Here is a 12,813-nt window from a genome sequence, read left to right as displayed (position 1 = left end):
GTTGACACTGTTATGTAGATAATACCAGAAGAGAAATTGAAGGACCTTTATTAAAGTTTCATAATTTACTAGGTCCTGAGGATATAACTGTAAAGAAGTTATTTGGTCATGTGTCTCAGGGAACCTACCATCTAAATAATTGGCATTTATAATAAGGCGCATTTAGAGTAGGTACAGGTTGCTGTGGGATCAGAGAAGGGATATGTAATAATCTTGGAAGTGATATCTAAGCTGAGTCTTTGAGAATTACTTGGTGTAAGTAGGGATCATAGTATTCTGGGCAGGAAGAAAACTTTTCTAACACCTGGAACCAAGGAAGACGGTAGAACAAATCCTTTTAACTGTAGGAAGTTCAGTATTGCTGGAATGTAGATTTAGGAGATGGGAGGAGATGTGCTAAAAAAAATGTAGCTGGAAGCAGAAAGGCATGACAAAGTGAAGTAGTCAAGTGAAAGGCCTCGACACTACTGAAAAGCCCTGGGTTTTCTTCTGATAGACATAGGAGCTAATGAAAAGTGTTAGGCTTTGAAGTGGCTTGAATTGGTCTACTTTTCTACCACATGAAGCATCATATAAACTTACACATTGTATTTTAAATAGAAGGTGTTGTGCTTCTGGTTAATGGTAAGAATGAATGAATAGATGAGCTGCCTCTGGCTGAGTCTTCTCAGAAAGCAGAATGAGCAAAACCTGGCTGGTTTTGTTCAGGTACTCTAATAAAATGTTGTTTAGAATCTATGTTAATTTTGCATTTTATTCATTATATCTTATGTGTCCCTAAAAAGGTTTTAAGAAACATTAATGGGGATGGTGTACTTTATTACATAGAACTTGCTGGCTATAAATGGGATTCAAAGTTAAAAGATGTAGTGAAAATAGATGCTATTTCCCCTAAATTATTTAAAAGCAGGACTTTCTGATTTACTGGATCCTTTATTGGCTTCTGCAATCTTCTTGCTAGGATAATTGTAAGGATTAAAGGACACAACTTACAAAAACCATTCACTATAGGTTAATGCAGGTTAATGAGTGGTGGTTGTTTTTGTTATCATTTTAGATTGTAGCTCTACCTTCTACCCAGTTGCCCATAACAGAAACCTAGGCATTTAGCTCTTTCCATTCATTTACCCCCTACATGCTACATCTTTTAAATATTTCTTGCATTAGTTTCCTTCTCTTCATTCCTGCTGCTTTCTTTCCCTGGTGTATTACAGTAGTCATCACCTAACTGGATTGCCTGCCTCCACTTTTGCCAGCTTTGATCCCAATTTACAAAATAGAATTATCATAAAGGCAAATTTGGCTTAATCACTGACGTGCTTAAACCCTTCAGGGACTTGTATTGAATGTGTTTTTATCTAGTGGTTTATAAATAGTATGTGATGCCTCTGAAATTTTTTGCAAGATGGAGTATATGTGCATTTTTATGAGGTGAAAATCATTCACCTTTATTAGATTACTTTTCGGCTGACTAAAATCAGAATTCAAAGTCTCTCATAATCTGGCTCCTCCCTTCCGCTTCATATTTTTGAGTCCTGTTTTGAACTTTATCTTTGAAATTGTCATAGGATGTTCTCAGGCTCTTGTGCCTTTACTCATTCCCTTCTTACCTGTAATATTCCTTGTATTTTTTTGTCATCTCCTAGTCATCCTTTGTGACTTATCTTGGCTAAGTTGTCTTTCTTTGTATTACTGTACCTCTGTATTTCCTATGATATTTAAATCATCTGGCCTTTATCTTTTCAAGCAGTAAATTTCTTAAAGAGCTAATATGAAGATAGCCAGAAAACTTGGAATAGATTCTCAAGCAGAGTTAAACTATGCTGAAAGAGACATTTGGAAGTCATCAGGTATTGCCTTGAAAAAGATGATGGTTCAAAGAGAAATTTAAAAGAGAAAGTGTCTAATGGTTGGTCCCTGGGAGTATAAACATTTCCAGATTAGGGAGGGAAGTCTGTGAAGAACAGTCAGAGAGAAGGGAGAAAATCAGGAGATGTGTCCTGAAAGCCCACAATAAATTTCCAGGTCTGTATTTCTCAGCAAGGTTAAAACAAAATAAGGAGTGAAAAGTGATGAGTGTCAAGAATAGTTTCTGTATCACTAGATACAGAAGCTAGGTTACAGGTACAGTAAGCCTGACCTGTTCGTTTCCCACACATTGTTATTCTTGTTCTCCGCTGATGGTTCTGGACTGTTACTATTCTCTCAGCATAAAAATTCCTGCTCCTTTGAGGCTATGCATTCTGGCTATGTCATCTTTATGGCTATGTCTGTCTTCATTGTTAGTCACTTCTCAGTCTTTGAAGAACTCATACTCTTTTCACCTCTGTTTTGCTGCTCCTTTCCATTCCCATGGCCATGCTAATGTTTGTTATTTAATATTAATTAAAACAGCCACCTCAGGTTGTGATCTTTGTATGCTTTCTTACTTGCTTTCTCTCCTTCTGTTTTTCCTGTCTTTGAGAGGTATCCTGTGGCCCCTCTGCTGTCTTCCAGTCTCAATCCCTGGTTCTTCTATTTCCTGAGGTGGAGTGTTTAGTCAGACCCAGGAGATGGAATAATCATATTATATATGTTGCCTTTTCACTCTGTTGATGGTTTCCTTTGCTGTGCAGAAGTTCACTGTAGTCTCATTTGTCTATTTTTGCTTTTGTTTTATGTGGTTTTAGTTGTGCTTTTGGTGTTACATTGCCCAATCCAGTGTCATGAAGCTATTTCCCTATGTTTATTTTTGGAGTTTTGTAATGTTGGGTTTTATGTTTAGGTCTTTATTTATTTTTTAATGTTTATTTTTGAGAGAGAGAGTGTGTGTGTGTGTGTGTGTGTGTGTGTGTGCGTGCGTGTGCGTGCACACGCATGAGTTGGGGAGGGGCAGAGAGAGAGGAGGACAGAAGATCTGAAGTGGGCTCTATGCTGACATCAGAGAGCTTGATGTCGGGCTCAAACATATAAACTCTGAGATCCTGACCTGAGCCGAAGTCAGATGCTCAACTGACTGAGCCATCCAGGCGCCCCTATTTGTTTTAATGTTTATTTCTTTATTTTGAGAGAGAGAGAGAGAGAGAGTGAGTGAGTGTGTGAGTAGGAGAGGGGCAGAGAGAGAGGGAGAGAGAGAATCCCAAACAGGCTCCACCCTGTAACCATAGAGCCCCACATGAGGCTCGATCCCATGAACTGTGAAATCACAATCCAAGCCAAAATCAAGTCACTCAACCACCCAGGCCCCCGTATGTTTAGTTCTTTAATCCATTTTGGTTAACTTTTTTTTTTTTTTTTTTAATGTAGTATAAGATGTAAGGCTCCAACTTCATTCTTTTGCATTTGAATATCCAGGTTTCCCAGCACCATTTGTGGAAGAGGCTCTTGTTCCCCCATTGGATAGCCTTGGCATCTATGCCACAGTTTATTTGACCATATATGTGAGTTTATTTTTGGGTTCTCTGATGTGTTTCATTGATCTATGTCTTGTCTTTATGCCAGTACATTACTGTTTTGGTTTCTGTAGCTTTGTAAGATGTTTTAAGTCAGGAAGTATGAGACTGGCTTTGTTTTCTTTCTCAAGATTGTTTTTGTTGTTTGGGTCCTATTGATATTCCATATGAATTTTAGATTTTTTTTTTTTTTTTTAAACATGCCAGTTCAGTAGGGTTTGAATTGAATATGTAGATTGTTTTGGGTAGAATGGGCATTTAACAATATTAAGTCTTACCGTGAATACAGCATGTTTACATTTGTGTCTTTAGTTTCTTTCAGCAGTATTTCATAGTTTTCATTGTATATTTTTCATTGTTCTCTTTATCCATTGTTTCCCTTTTAGTGTTTTCAGTTATCCATGGTCAACTGCATTGTGGAAGCAGATGATGATTCTTCGGTGTTGTCAGATTTTGGTCAATAGTAGCCTAATACTACATCACAAGGCATCTATCATTCACCTTATTTCATTTCAGCACATAGGCATTTTATCATCTCACATCATTAGAAGGTTGAGTACAGTACAATAAGGTAGTTTAAGGGAAAGACCACATTCACGTAACTTTTATTGTAATATATTGTAATTGTTCTATTTCGTTATTGTTACTGTCTTAACTGTGCTTAATTTATTAATTAAACTTTATCAAAAGTATCAATAGGAAAATATATATATAGGTTTTGGTACTGTTGTGGTTTCACACATCTGTTGGAGTCCTTAGAGTCCCCTTAGAGTCCCCACAAATAAGGGGGACTGTTACATAAGTCTACTTCCTTAGTTAAGTTTCTTTAGTAAAGTATTTTTTTCTTTTTGATGCTTTTGTAAATGGGAATATTTTTTTATTTCCTTTTGTTCACTGTTTATAGAAATACAACTGGATTTTGCATTGGTTGACTTTTGTATCCTGTAATTTTACTAAGTTTGATTTATTCTAACAGTTTTTTTTTACAGGGTCTAAATTTAGGGTTTTCTACACATAAGATCATATCATCCGCAAACAGAGATAATTTTGTTTCTTCCTTTCCACTTTGGATGCCTAATTGCTCTGTCTAGGATTTCTAGTACTGTTTTGAAAAGAAATGGTAACAGTGGGCATCCTTGCCTTGTTCCTGATTTTAGAGGGAAAGCTTTCAGTTTTATACCATTACGTATAATCTTAGCTCTGGGCTTTTCATATATGGCTTTTATTGTGTTGAAGTAATTTCCTTCCTTGTCTAGTTTATGGAATGTTTTTATTATGAAAGGATCTTGATTTTTGTCAAATGCTTTTTCTGTGTCAGTGGAGGTGATCATGTTATTTTTGTAATTTTGGTAATTCATTGTGTTGGATTGATTGATTTTTGTATGGTGAAGCATCCTTAGATTCCAGGAATAAAATCCACTTGGTGATGGTATAACTCTTTTAATGTATTGTTAAATTCTAACTGCCTAGTATTTCATTGAGGGTTTTTGCATCAATAATCATTAGGGATATTTGTCTGTATTTTTCTTTTCTTCTTTGTCTTATTTTGGTATCAGGGTAACGTTGGCCTCATGGGATGAGTTTCACAGTATTTCCTTCACTTCAGGTTTTTGGAGGAGTTAGAGAAGGGTTCTTGTTAATTTTTTTTTTTTTTTAAATCATTGGTAGATTCTCCATTGAAACTATCTGATTCTGGGTTATTCATTGTTGGGAAGTTTTGTATTACTGATTCAGTCTTTTTACCAGTTACAGGTTGCTTCAGGTTGCTTCGGATTTTTTATTTCCTCATGATTCTGTTCTGTTAATTATGTTTCTAGAAATACACTCATTTCTTCTAAGTTATCCAATTTTTGGCATATGTTGTTGACAGCAGTCTCTTATGATCCTTTTTATTCTTATGGCATCCGTTATAATGTGTCTTTTTTCATTTTTGACTTTTGTTTTATGAGCATTTTCTCTTTTCTTGGTCTAATTAATGGTTTGTTGATATTCTTAATAGTCTCCAAAAACCAATACTAAATTGTTGAATTTTTATTTTTCTGTCTCTATTTCGTTTAATTGTGCTGTAATCTTTATTATTCCCTCCTTTGATGAACTTTGAGTGAGTTTTTCTAATTTCTTAAAGTCTGAAGTTAGGTTGTTCATTTGCGGTCTTTGTTTTTTACTATAGGCATTTACTACTATGAATTTCCCTTTTCATACTGCTTTTGTGGCATTCCATACATTTTGGTATGTTGTGTTTTATTGACCTTTGTCTCCAGATATTTTCTGCTTTCCCTTCGGATTTTTTCTTCTGACATATTTGTTATTCAGGAATATGCGGTTTGATTTTCCTGTATTTTGTAGATACTCCTGTTTTGCTTTTGATGTCTGGCTTCATTCCATTGTAGTCAGAAAAGATACTTGGTATGATTTCAGTCTCCTTAAGTTTGTTAAAACTAACTTTATGGTATATTTTCCTGTGGAAAATGTCCCATGTACAACTGAGAAAATGTGTATTCTGTGGTTGGGTATAATGTCATGTGTGTGTCTTTAGGTCCATTTGGTCTAATGTTAAGGTCCTGTGTTTCCTAATCGGTTTTCTTTCCCATTATTGAAAGTGGGATATGGAAATGTCCTATTATTACTATGTTACTATCTTTCTTTTCTCTTTAGTTCTTTGTCATTATTTGCTTAATGTATCTGGCTGCTCTTCTGTTAGGTGCGTATATATTTATAATATATATTTTTGGCGAATTAACCCTTTTATCATATAATGTGTCACTTGTTTCTTTTTTCTATGTATATGTGTGTGTGTACACACACATATATATATATAGCCATATATATATATGTATATATATAATCATTCTTTCTCTTTTTTGGTTATTATTTGCATAGGATGTCTCTTCCCATCCTTTCAGTCTGTGTATATCCTTCTATCTAATGTGAGTCTCTTGTAAGTAACATATAGCTGTGTCTTATCTTTTTTTTTTTTTTAAATCCACTCAGCCACTCAGTGTCTTTTGATTGAGGAGTTTAATCCACATACCTTTAAAGTAATTACTGATAAGGAAGACTTCCTATCGCCATTTTTATGGGTTTTGTATGTCTTGTAGTTATTTTTTTCCTTCTCTGTGAGGTCTTCCTTTGTGTTTCATTGATATTTTTTGTAGTGACATGCTGTGATTCCTGTCCCGTTTTCTTTTGTATATCTTCTCTAGGCATTTTCTTTCTGGTTACCATGGGAATTACATAAGACATCTTATAGTTGTACTATAGTTATAATCTATTTAAAACTAATAGCAATTTCAATTGTATACAAAAACTCCTTTACATCTTTCCCCCCTTTCACTGAAGATACAAATTATGTCTTTTTATGTTTTGTATCAATTTTATTTATAGTTTTTTAAAAACTGTTTTCATCTTTCACATCTACCTGACTGATTTACTCACCACCATTACAGTATTACAGGATCCTGTATTTGTCCATATATTTACCTTTACCAAACAGTTTTATATTTGTACATGATTTTGTATTTACAGTCCTTTTTATCTTTTTCTTTTCGTTTTTTTTCAAGTTGAAGGACTTCCTTTTTGTAAAACAGGGCTAGTAGTGATGAACTGTCAGCTTTTGTTTATCCTTGGGAGTCTTTATTCTTCATTTAGAAAGTAAATTTTGCTAGATACATTGTTTTTGGTTGGCACTTACTTTTTCAACACTTTGAATATATTATCCCACTTCTTTCTGGTCTTTCTGCAAGGTTTGCTGAGAAACCTGCTGATAGTCTTAGGATAGCTGCCTTTGTACATGACTAGTCATTTTTCTTTTGCTGTTTTCCAGATTCTCTCTGTCTCTGACTTCTGACAGAGATTATAGTGTGTTTTAGTATCAGCCTCTTTGGGTTCATTGTAGTTGGAGTCCTTCAAACCTCTTAAAATTAGATATCCATTTCCTTCCTTACATTTGGGAAGTGTTTGGCCATTACTTTTTCAGAGAAGCTGTCTGCCACATTCTTTGTTCTCATGGAATTCCTCTAAGTGCATATATTAGTAGGGTTGGTGGTGTCCTATAAGTGTCTTGGGGTTTCTTCACTTTTCTTCCGTTTTAAAAATTGCCTCTGACTCAGTAATTTCAAATGGCCTGACTTTGGGTTTATTTTCTTTCTTTTGTTTGATTAAGTCTATTGTTCCCTCGTGAATTTTCAGTTCAGTTATTGTATTCTTTTTATTTATAGAATTTTTGGTTAGTTCTTTTTTATATTTTTTGCTAATTAATTCTTTTTTTGTGTATGCATGGTGATTTCATCTCGTTGTTTTCCTTGTGTTCTCTTGTAACAAATTGAGTTTCCCTAAGACAGTTAATGTTGCATTTTTGTCAGGTAATTCATAGATCTCTGCTTCTTTAAGGTCATTTCTAGAGCTTGATTTTGTTCCTTTGATTGGAATTGGACTGTAATTTCTTGGTTTTGGGGGCGGGGGGTACTTTGTAGTTTTTAATATGCATTTTAATTTTGTGTGTGTGTGTAGATTTTGCCTCTGATAAAAACAACCACCTCTTCCAGTGTCTCTGAATTGGCTTAATTGAGGGGAAGACCTTCATTAGAGATTCTTGGTAACTCTAATACCTTTTATTGGGGTGTATCTTTTTCGGACTTATGCTTGTAATTTCCCAATGAAAGACTTAATTGGTTTCTTTTTCAAGAGCTTCAAGTACTCTAGTCCTGAAACAAGCCAGTGTTTTCTGTAGCCTCTAGGCATCCAGTATATGCTGGTTCCATCAGTGCTCCAAGTCTGGCCAACACAAAAACTTGTCCCTTTGACAGCTCCTTTCACCCCAAAAAACAGGAATGTTGGACATAATTCCAATGGGTGAAGCTGCAGGTTGAGCTTTTCATCATGAGTATGAACTGTGCCATCTTGGGGAGGGATTGATATAGTTGAAATGAAAGTTTTTCTTACATATTTCTGGCTCTTTTTGGCTTGGAGCTTGCTTGGGGTACTGCAACTTTCTAACTGGTTTCTAGAGGTCTCATAAAGGGTTTTTGGACCATGTATATAAGTTAATGTTCCTGTGAGGGAATAAATTCTGGAGCTTCTTTTTCCTCCATCTTGCAGACATCTCTCCTGGTTGGCTTTTTATCTTTGTTCAGATAAATTTAGTATTTCTCCAATTCATTTGATCGGAGGAAAATGCCAGAAGATTCATTTATCACCTATACAAGCTAACTTAGACGTATTAGTAAATTATCTTTAGTATAAGGTCAAAGATCTGTTTCAGGATTTTCTCATTGTAACACTGAAAACTCTACTTGTTTCTCAACAGTTTCTATAAAAGCTATTGTTTCTAATAACTCCAAGGTTTAGTCAGCTCCCTAAACCCCTAAAAAAGATGATTTTGTAAGAGTAATTAAAATATTCAGAATGTAAAATAACCCATTAACCAGATCTTTATCACAAAATTTTGGGCATATTGCCTGGTCCATGGTAGACACAGAAGTATGTTATCAACCAAGGAATGAATTTCTGTCTTGATTATATTCGAATTAGAAAGAAAAAAAAATCAAAGACTATATTTCATGATTGTCACAGATAATTGATAGATACCCTATACTAATGCCAGCAAGTATTTTGTGTTTTTGTGTTTCTATCCTTTTAGGATCTTAATTAGAGGGAGGCAGATGGATATAGTTTGTTTTTTGTTCATTACAACTTCACCATAAAATGTGATACTTTTTTAAAAACCAGGTTAAAGGTAAATAAGTATTTTGTTCTACAATTTTACTTCATGTTTAATGTATAACACACACTCTGGGCATTGAGATCATAAAGCTCAATAAAGTAATACTTTGGGATTATTATTATGTTGAGTTTATCATAGTAAAATATGCTGATTTATATTTATATTTTTCCCCTGAAAATATATCTTATTCTATAGTTAATGAATTATTGGTAGGATATAGTGTAATAATGACTTCAGAATTGTACGTTCAGTCTTGAAATAATCTAACATTTCATGCAGTTCCATTGTAACAGACCCAACCTTAAAGCTAACAGCTATGTTACATATGTTTTATGTCATCCAATTTTCTAAGGTGTAATACTACCTTGGATATCATTGTTCACTCTTCCAAAATTTTTATGTTAAATATAACTTTAGGGAAGGGGATGGAGTGTTTACAAAGCCAACATCCCAAAAGGAACAGAGAGACATATTACTTTGAGAAATCAGTAAGCAAGTGTTTATTAGCTTTATAGATAGAGCATATAAGCCTTTTTATCTCTGGCGTCTCGATTCCTCACATCTTCATTTAACTTCATCTTCAGTTAAAGTCACTCTGCTTACATTGACTTTTGTATCTTTGCCTTTTTATCTTCTTTTATTATTTTATGCTCTATCATTAGCTTTTTTATTATATAAATATTTTTTTAGAGAGAGCGCATAAGTGGAGGGGAGGGGTGGGAGAATCTGAAGCAGGTTCCACGCTCAGTGTGGGAGCCCATTGCTGGGCTCAATCTCATGAACCTGGGATTAGGACCTGAGCCGAAATCAAGAGTCAGATGCTTAACCGTCTGAGCCACCCAGACGCCCCTGTCTACCATTAGTTTTTATGTTAACATGTCACAGTTACTATTTCTTTTATGTTCTACCGTTTTTAATTGATTCCAATCTTGTTTGCTCATTGTTCGTTAACACATCTTCCCTTTCTGACAGTAGCAGTTTTTGTGGTTTCATCTTTTTTGTTCCTGTATTCATTACTTATTTTTCAGCTACCTGTTTAACATCTTTTTTCAACTTTCATCTTCTTTGTCGTTGACCGTCATTTCAGTGATCCTAACCCCAATGCTTTGCTATTGGTATAGGAATATTAAAAATACTTTCCTAATATTTGTCTCCTTGACAAGTAAACTAAGTTGCTATATGTATTCACGGTCATCTCATAACTTTTCTTTTTATCATTATTATTATTATAGGGGTTTTTGTTTGTTGAGTACTGGATGGATTCAAAACTAGCTTCAAAGTCAGAAAACATGGTATTAGTGTCATTGATGACACATTGGTTTTTCTGTTTTGGCCACTGATGGCTAAAATCATTTCCTCTGCCAGTTGACCTCTCAGAAGTTATAGTATGTATGGTAACAGTATTTTCCCCGTGTTTTACTTTGGAAACTTGGAAACATGCAGCAAAGTTGAAAGTGTTCTGCAATGGACACAATATGCCTGCCATCTAGATTTTACTATTAATACTTACCTTGTATTATCACATATCCATCCTTCTGTCCATCATTCCATCTTTATTTTTTCATGCATTTCAAAGTTAATTGCTGACCTCAGTGCCCTTCTCCCCAAGGGTGAAACTAATTTTTAAAAGACTTCTGTCCAGTTTTCTAGAGTAACTCTGGCCCTCTATATGTAATTTATTCCATAGGACATTTATTTGTAGAACTGTCTCACTGAGCCATGGAAGTAAAATAAATAAATAGAAAGTGTTGTCTGATTGATTGATTGATTTTTGAGAGAGAGAGACAGAGCACAAGTGGGGGAGGGGCAGAGAGAGAGAGAGAGAGAGCGAGCGAGCGCGGGAGGGAGGGAGACTCAAAATCTGAAACACGTTCCACGCTCAGAGCTGTCAGCACAGAGCCCGACACAGGGCTCAAACCCATGAACTGTGAGATCATGATGTGAGCCGAAGTTGGACTCTTCACCGACTGAGCCACCCAGGTGCCCCAATGTTGTCTATTTTAAATGCATATTTTCAGTTGTCTACTTTGAGAGCTTTCTCATCAGATCTCACTTGGCCCTCCTCCATTATTGACTCCATAAGAAAAGTCCATGAAATGTGAAAAAAATAAGAATATAGAAAATAAGTCATATTTTTAACTTTTTGAGAAGCCCCCATACTGTTTTCCAGAGTGGCTGTACCAGTTTGCATTCCCACCAGCAGTGCAAGAGGGTTCCCCTTTCTCCACATCCTCACCAACACCTGTTGTTTCTTGTGTTGTTGATTTTAGCCATTCTGACACATGTGAGACAGTGCCACATTGTAGTTTTTGATTTGTATTTCCCTGATGATGAGTGATGTCGAACATCTTTTCCTGTGTCTGTGGGCCACCTGGATGTCTTCCTTGGGAAAATATCTATTCATGTCTTCTGTCCATTTTTAGATTGGGTTATTGGGTTTTTGGATGTTTTATAAGTTCTTTATATATTTTGGATACTAACCTTTTATCAGATATGCGATTTGGAAATATCTTCTCCCATTCTGTAGGCTGCCTTTTAGTTTTGTTGGTTGTATCCTTCACCATGCAGAAGCTTTTATTTTGATGAAGCCCAAATAGTTTATTTTTGCTTTTGTTTCCCTTGCCTCAGGAGACAGACCTAGAAAGAAGTTGCTACGACCAGTGTCAAAGAGGTTACTGTGTGTTCTCCTATAGGATTTTTATAGTTTCAATTGTATTACCAGGTATTGAACCAGAGAATGCAAAAACACTAATTCAAAGGGATACATGGCACCTTGATGTTTATAGCAGCATTATCTAGAAAGGAAAACTTATGGAAACAGCCCAGATATCTAACAACTGATGAATACATAAGGAAGATGTGGCGTATATACACAATGGAATATTACTCAGCCATAAAAAAGAATGAAATCTTGCCATTTGCAGCAACATTCGTGGCGCTAGAGAGTATTATGCTAAGTGAAATAAGCTGGAGAAAGACAAAATACCATATAATTTCACTCATGTAGAATTTAAGAAACAAAACAAACATGGGGGGGGGAGGCATTGCAAGAGAGGAAAACCAAGAAACAGACGCTTAATTATAGAGAACAAACTGATGGTTACAAGAGGGGAGGTGGGTAGAGGGGATTGGTGGTCGGGATTTACAAGTGCACTTGTGATGAGCACCAAGTGTTGTATGGAAGTGTTGAATCCTTCTATTGTACACTTGAAATTAATACTGCACTGTATGTTAACTAACTGGAATTTAAATAAAAACTTAAAAAAAAAATAAGCCCTAGCCCGTATTGTAGTTTTGATTATGAATAGCAGATAGGGGTCACTAGAGGGGTCTGGTTAGGGAAGGATCTCTCTTCGTTTCTTTCCTTTTTGTTATCTCCTTTTCTTCCTTTTCTTTTTTTCTCTTCTCCTTCCATTTTCTTTCTCTCTCTTTTAATCATAGTTGGGGAAAAAAGTACATATTTTGCTGCATTGATTTGTTGAGGGGAAAGAGTGAGCCGACCATGTGATGATAAGGAAATGTCACTGGAGAGCAAGGAACACAGACTCTAAATTAAGAGTTGGGAAATTTTTTCTGTAAGGGGCCAGGTGGTATTTATTTTAGGATTTACAAGCCATACAATCTCTTTTAAAACTACTCAACTCTGTTGTTGTAGTGCAA

General features: G+C 35.4%; 1 protein-coding gene across 10 annotated transcripts in view; it reads left to right on the top strand.

Annotated features, from left to right (window-relative positions):
• UBE3A (ubiquitin protein ligase E3A) overlaps positions 1 to 12,813 on the top strand; it is a 91,679-nt gene that overhangs the window by 34,767 nt on the left and 44,099 nt on the right. For 3 of the 10 annotated variants that reach the window (XM_042941259.1, XM_042941256.1, XM_042941257.1), the window contains one exon: positions 3,334 to 3,419. The exons of the other annotated variants lie outside the window; for them this stretch is intronic. In XM_042941259.1, the coding sequence (XP_042797193.1) occupies positions 3,418 to 3,419 (2 nt within the window). In that variant the 5' untranslated portion in view covers positions 3,334 to 3,417. The remainder of the gene's footprint in view (positions 1 to 3,333; positions 3,420 to 12,813) is intronic. 10 annotated transcript variants of the gene reach the window in all.

The sequence above is a fragment of the Panthera leo genome, chromosome B3, assembly GCF_018350215.1.
Source record: "Panthera leo isolate Ple1 chromosome B3, P.leo_Ple1_pat1.1, whole genome shotgun sequence".
Lineage (NCBI taxonomy): Eukaryota > Metazoa > Chordata > Mammalia > Carnivora > Felidae > Panthera > Panthera leo.
The sequence above is the reverse complement of the archived record's forward strand: the minus strand, read 5'-3'. Positions and strand labels throughout refer to the sequence as shown.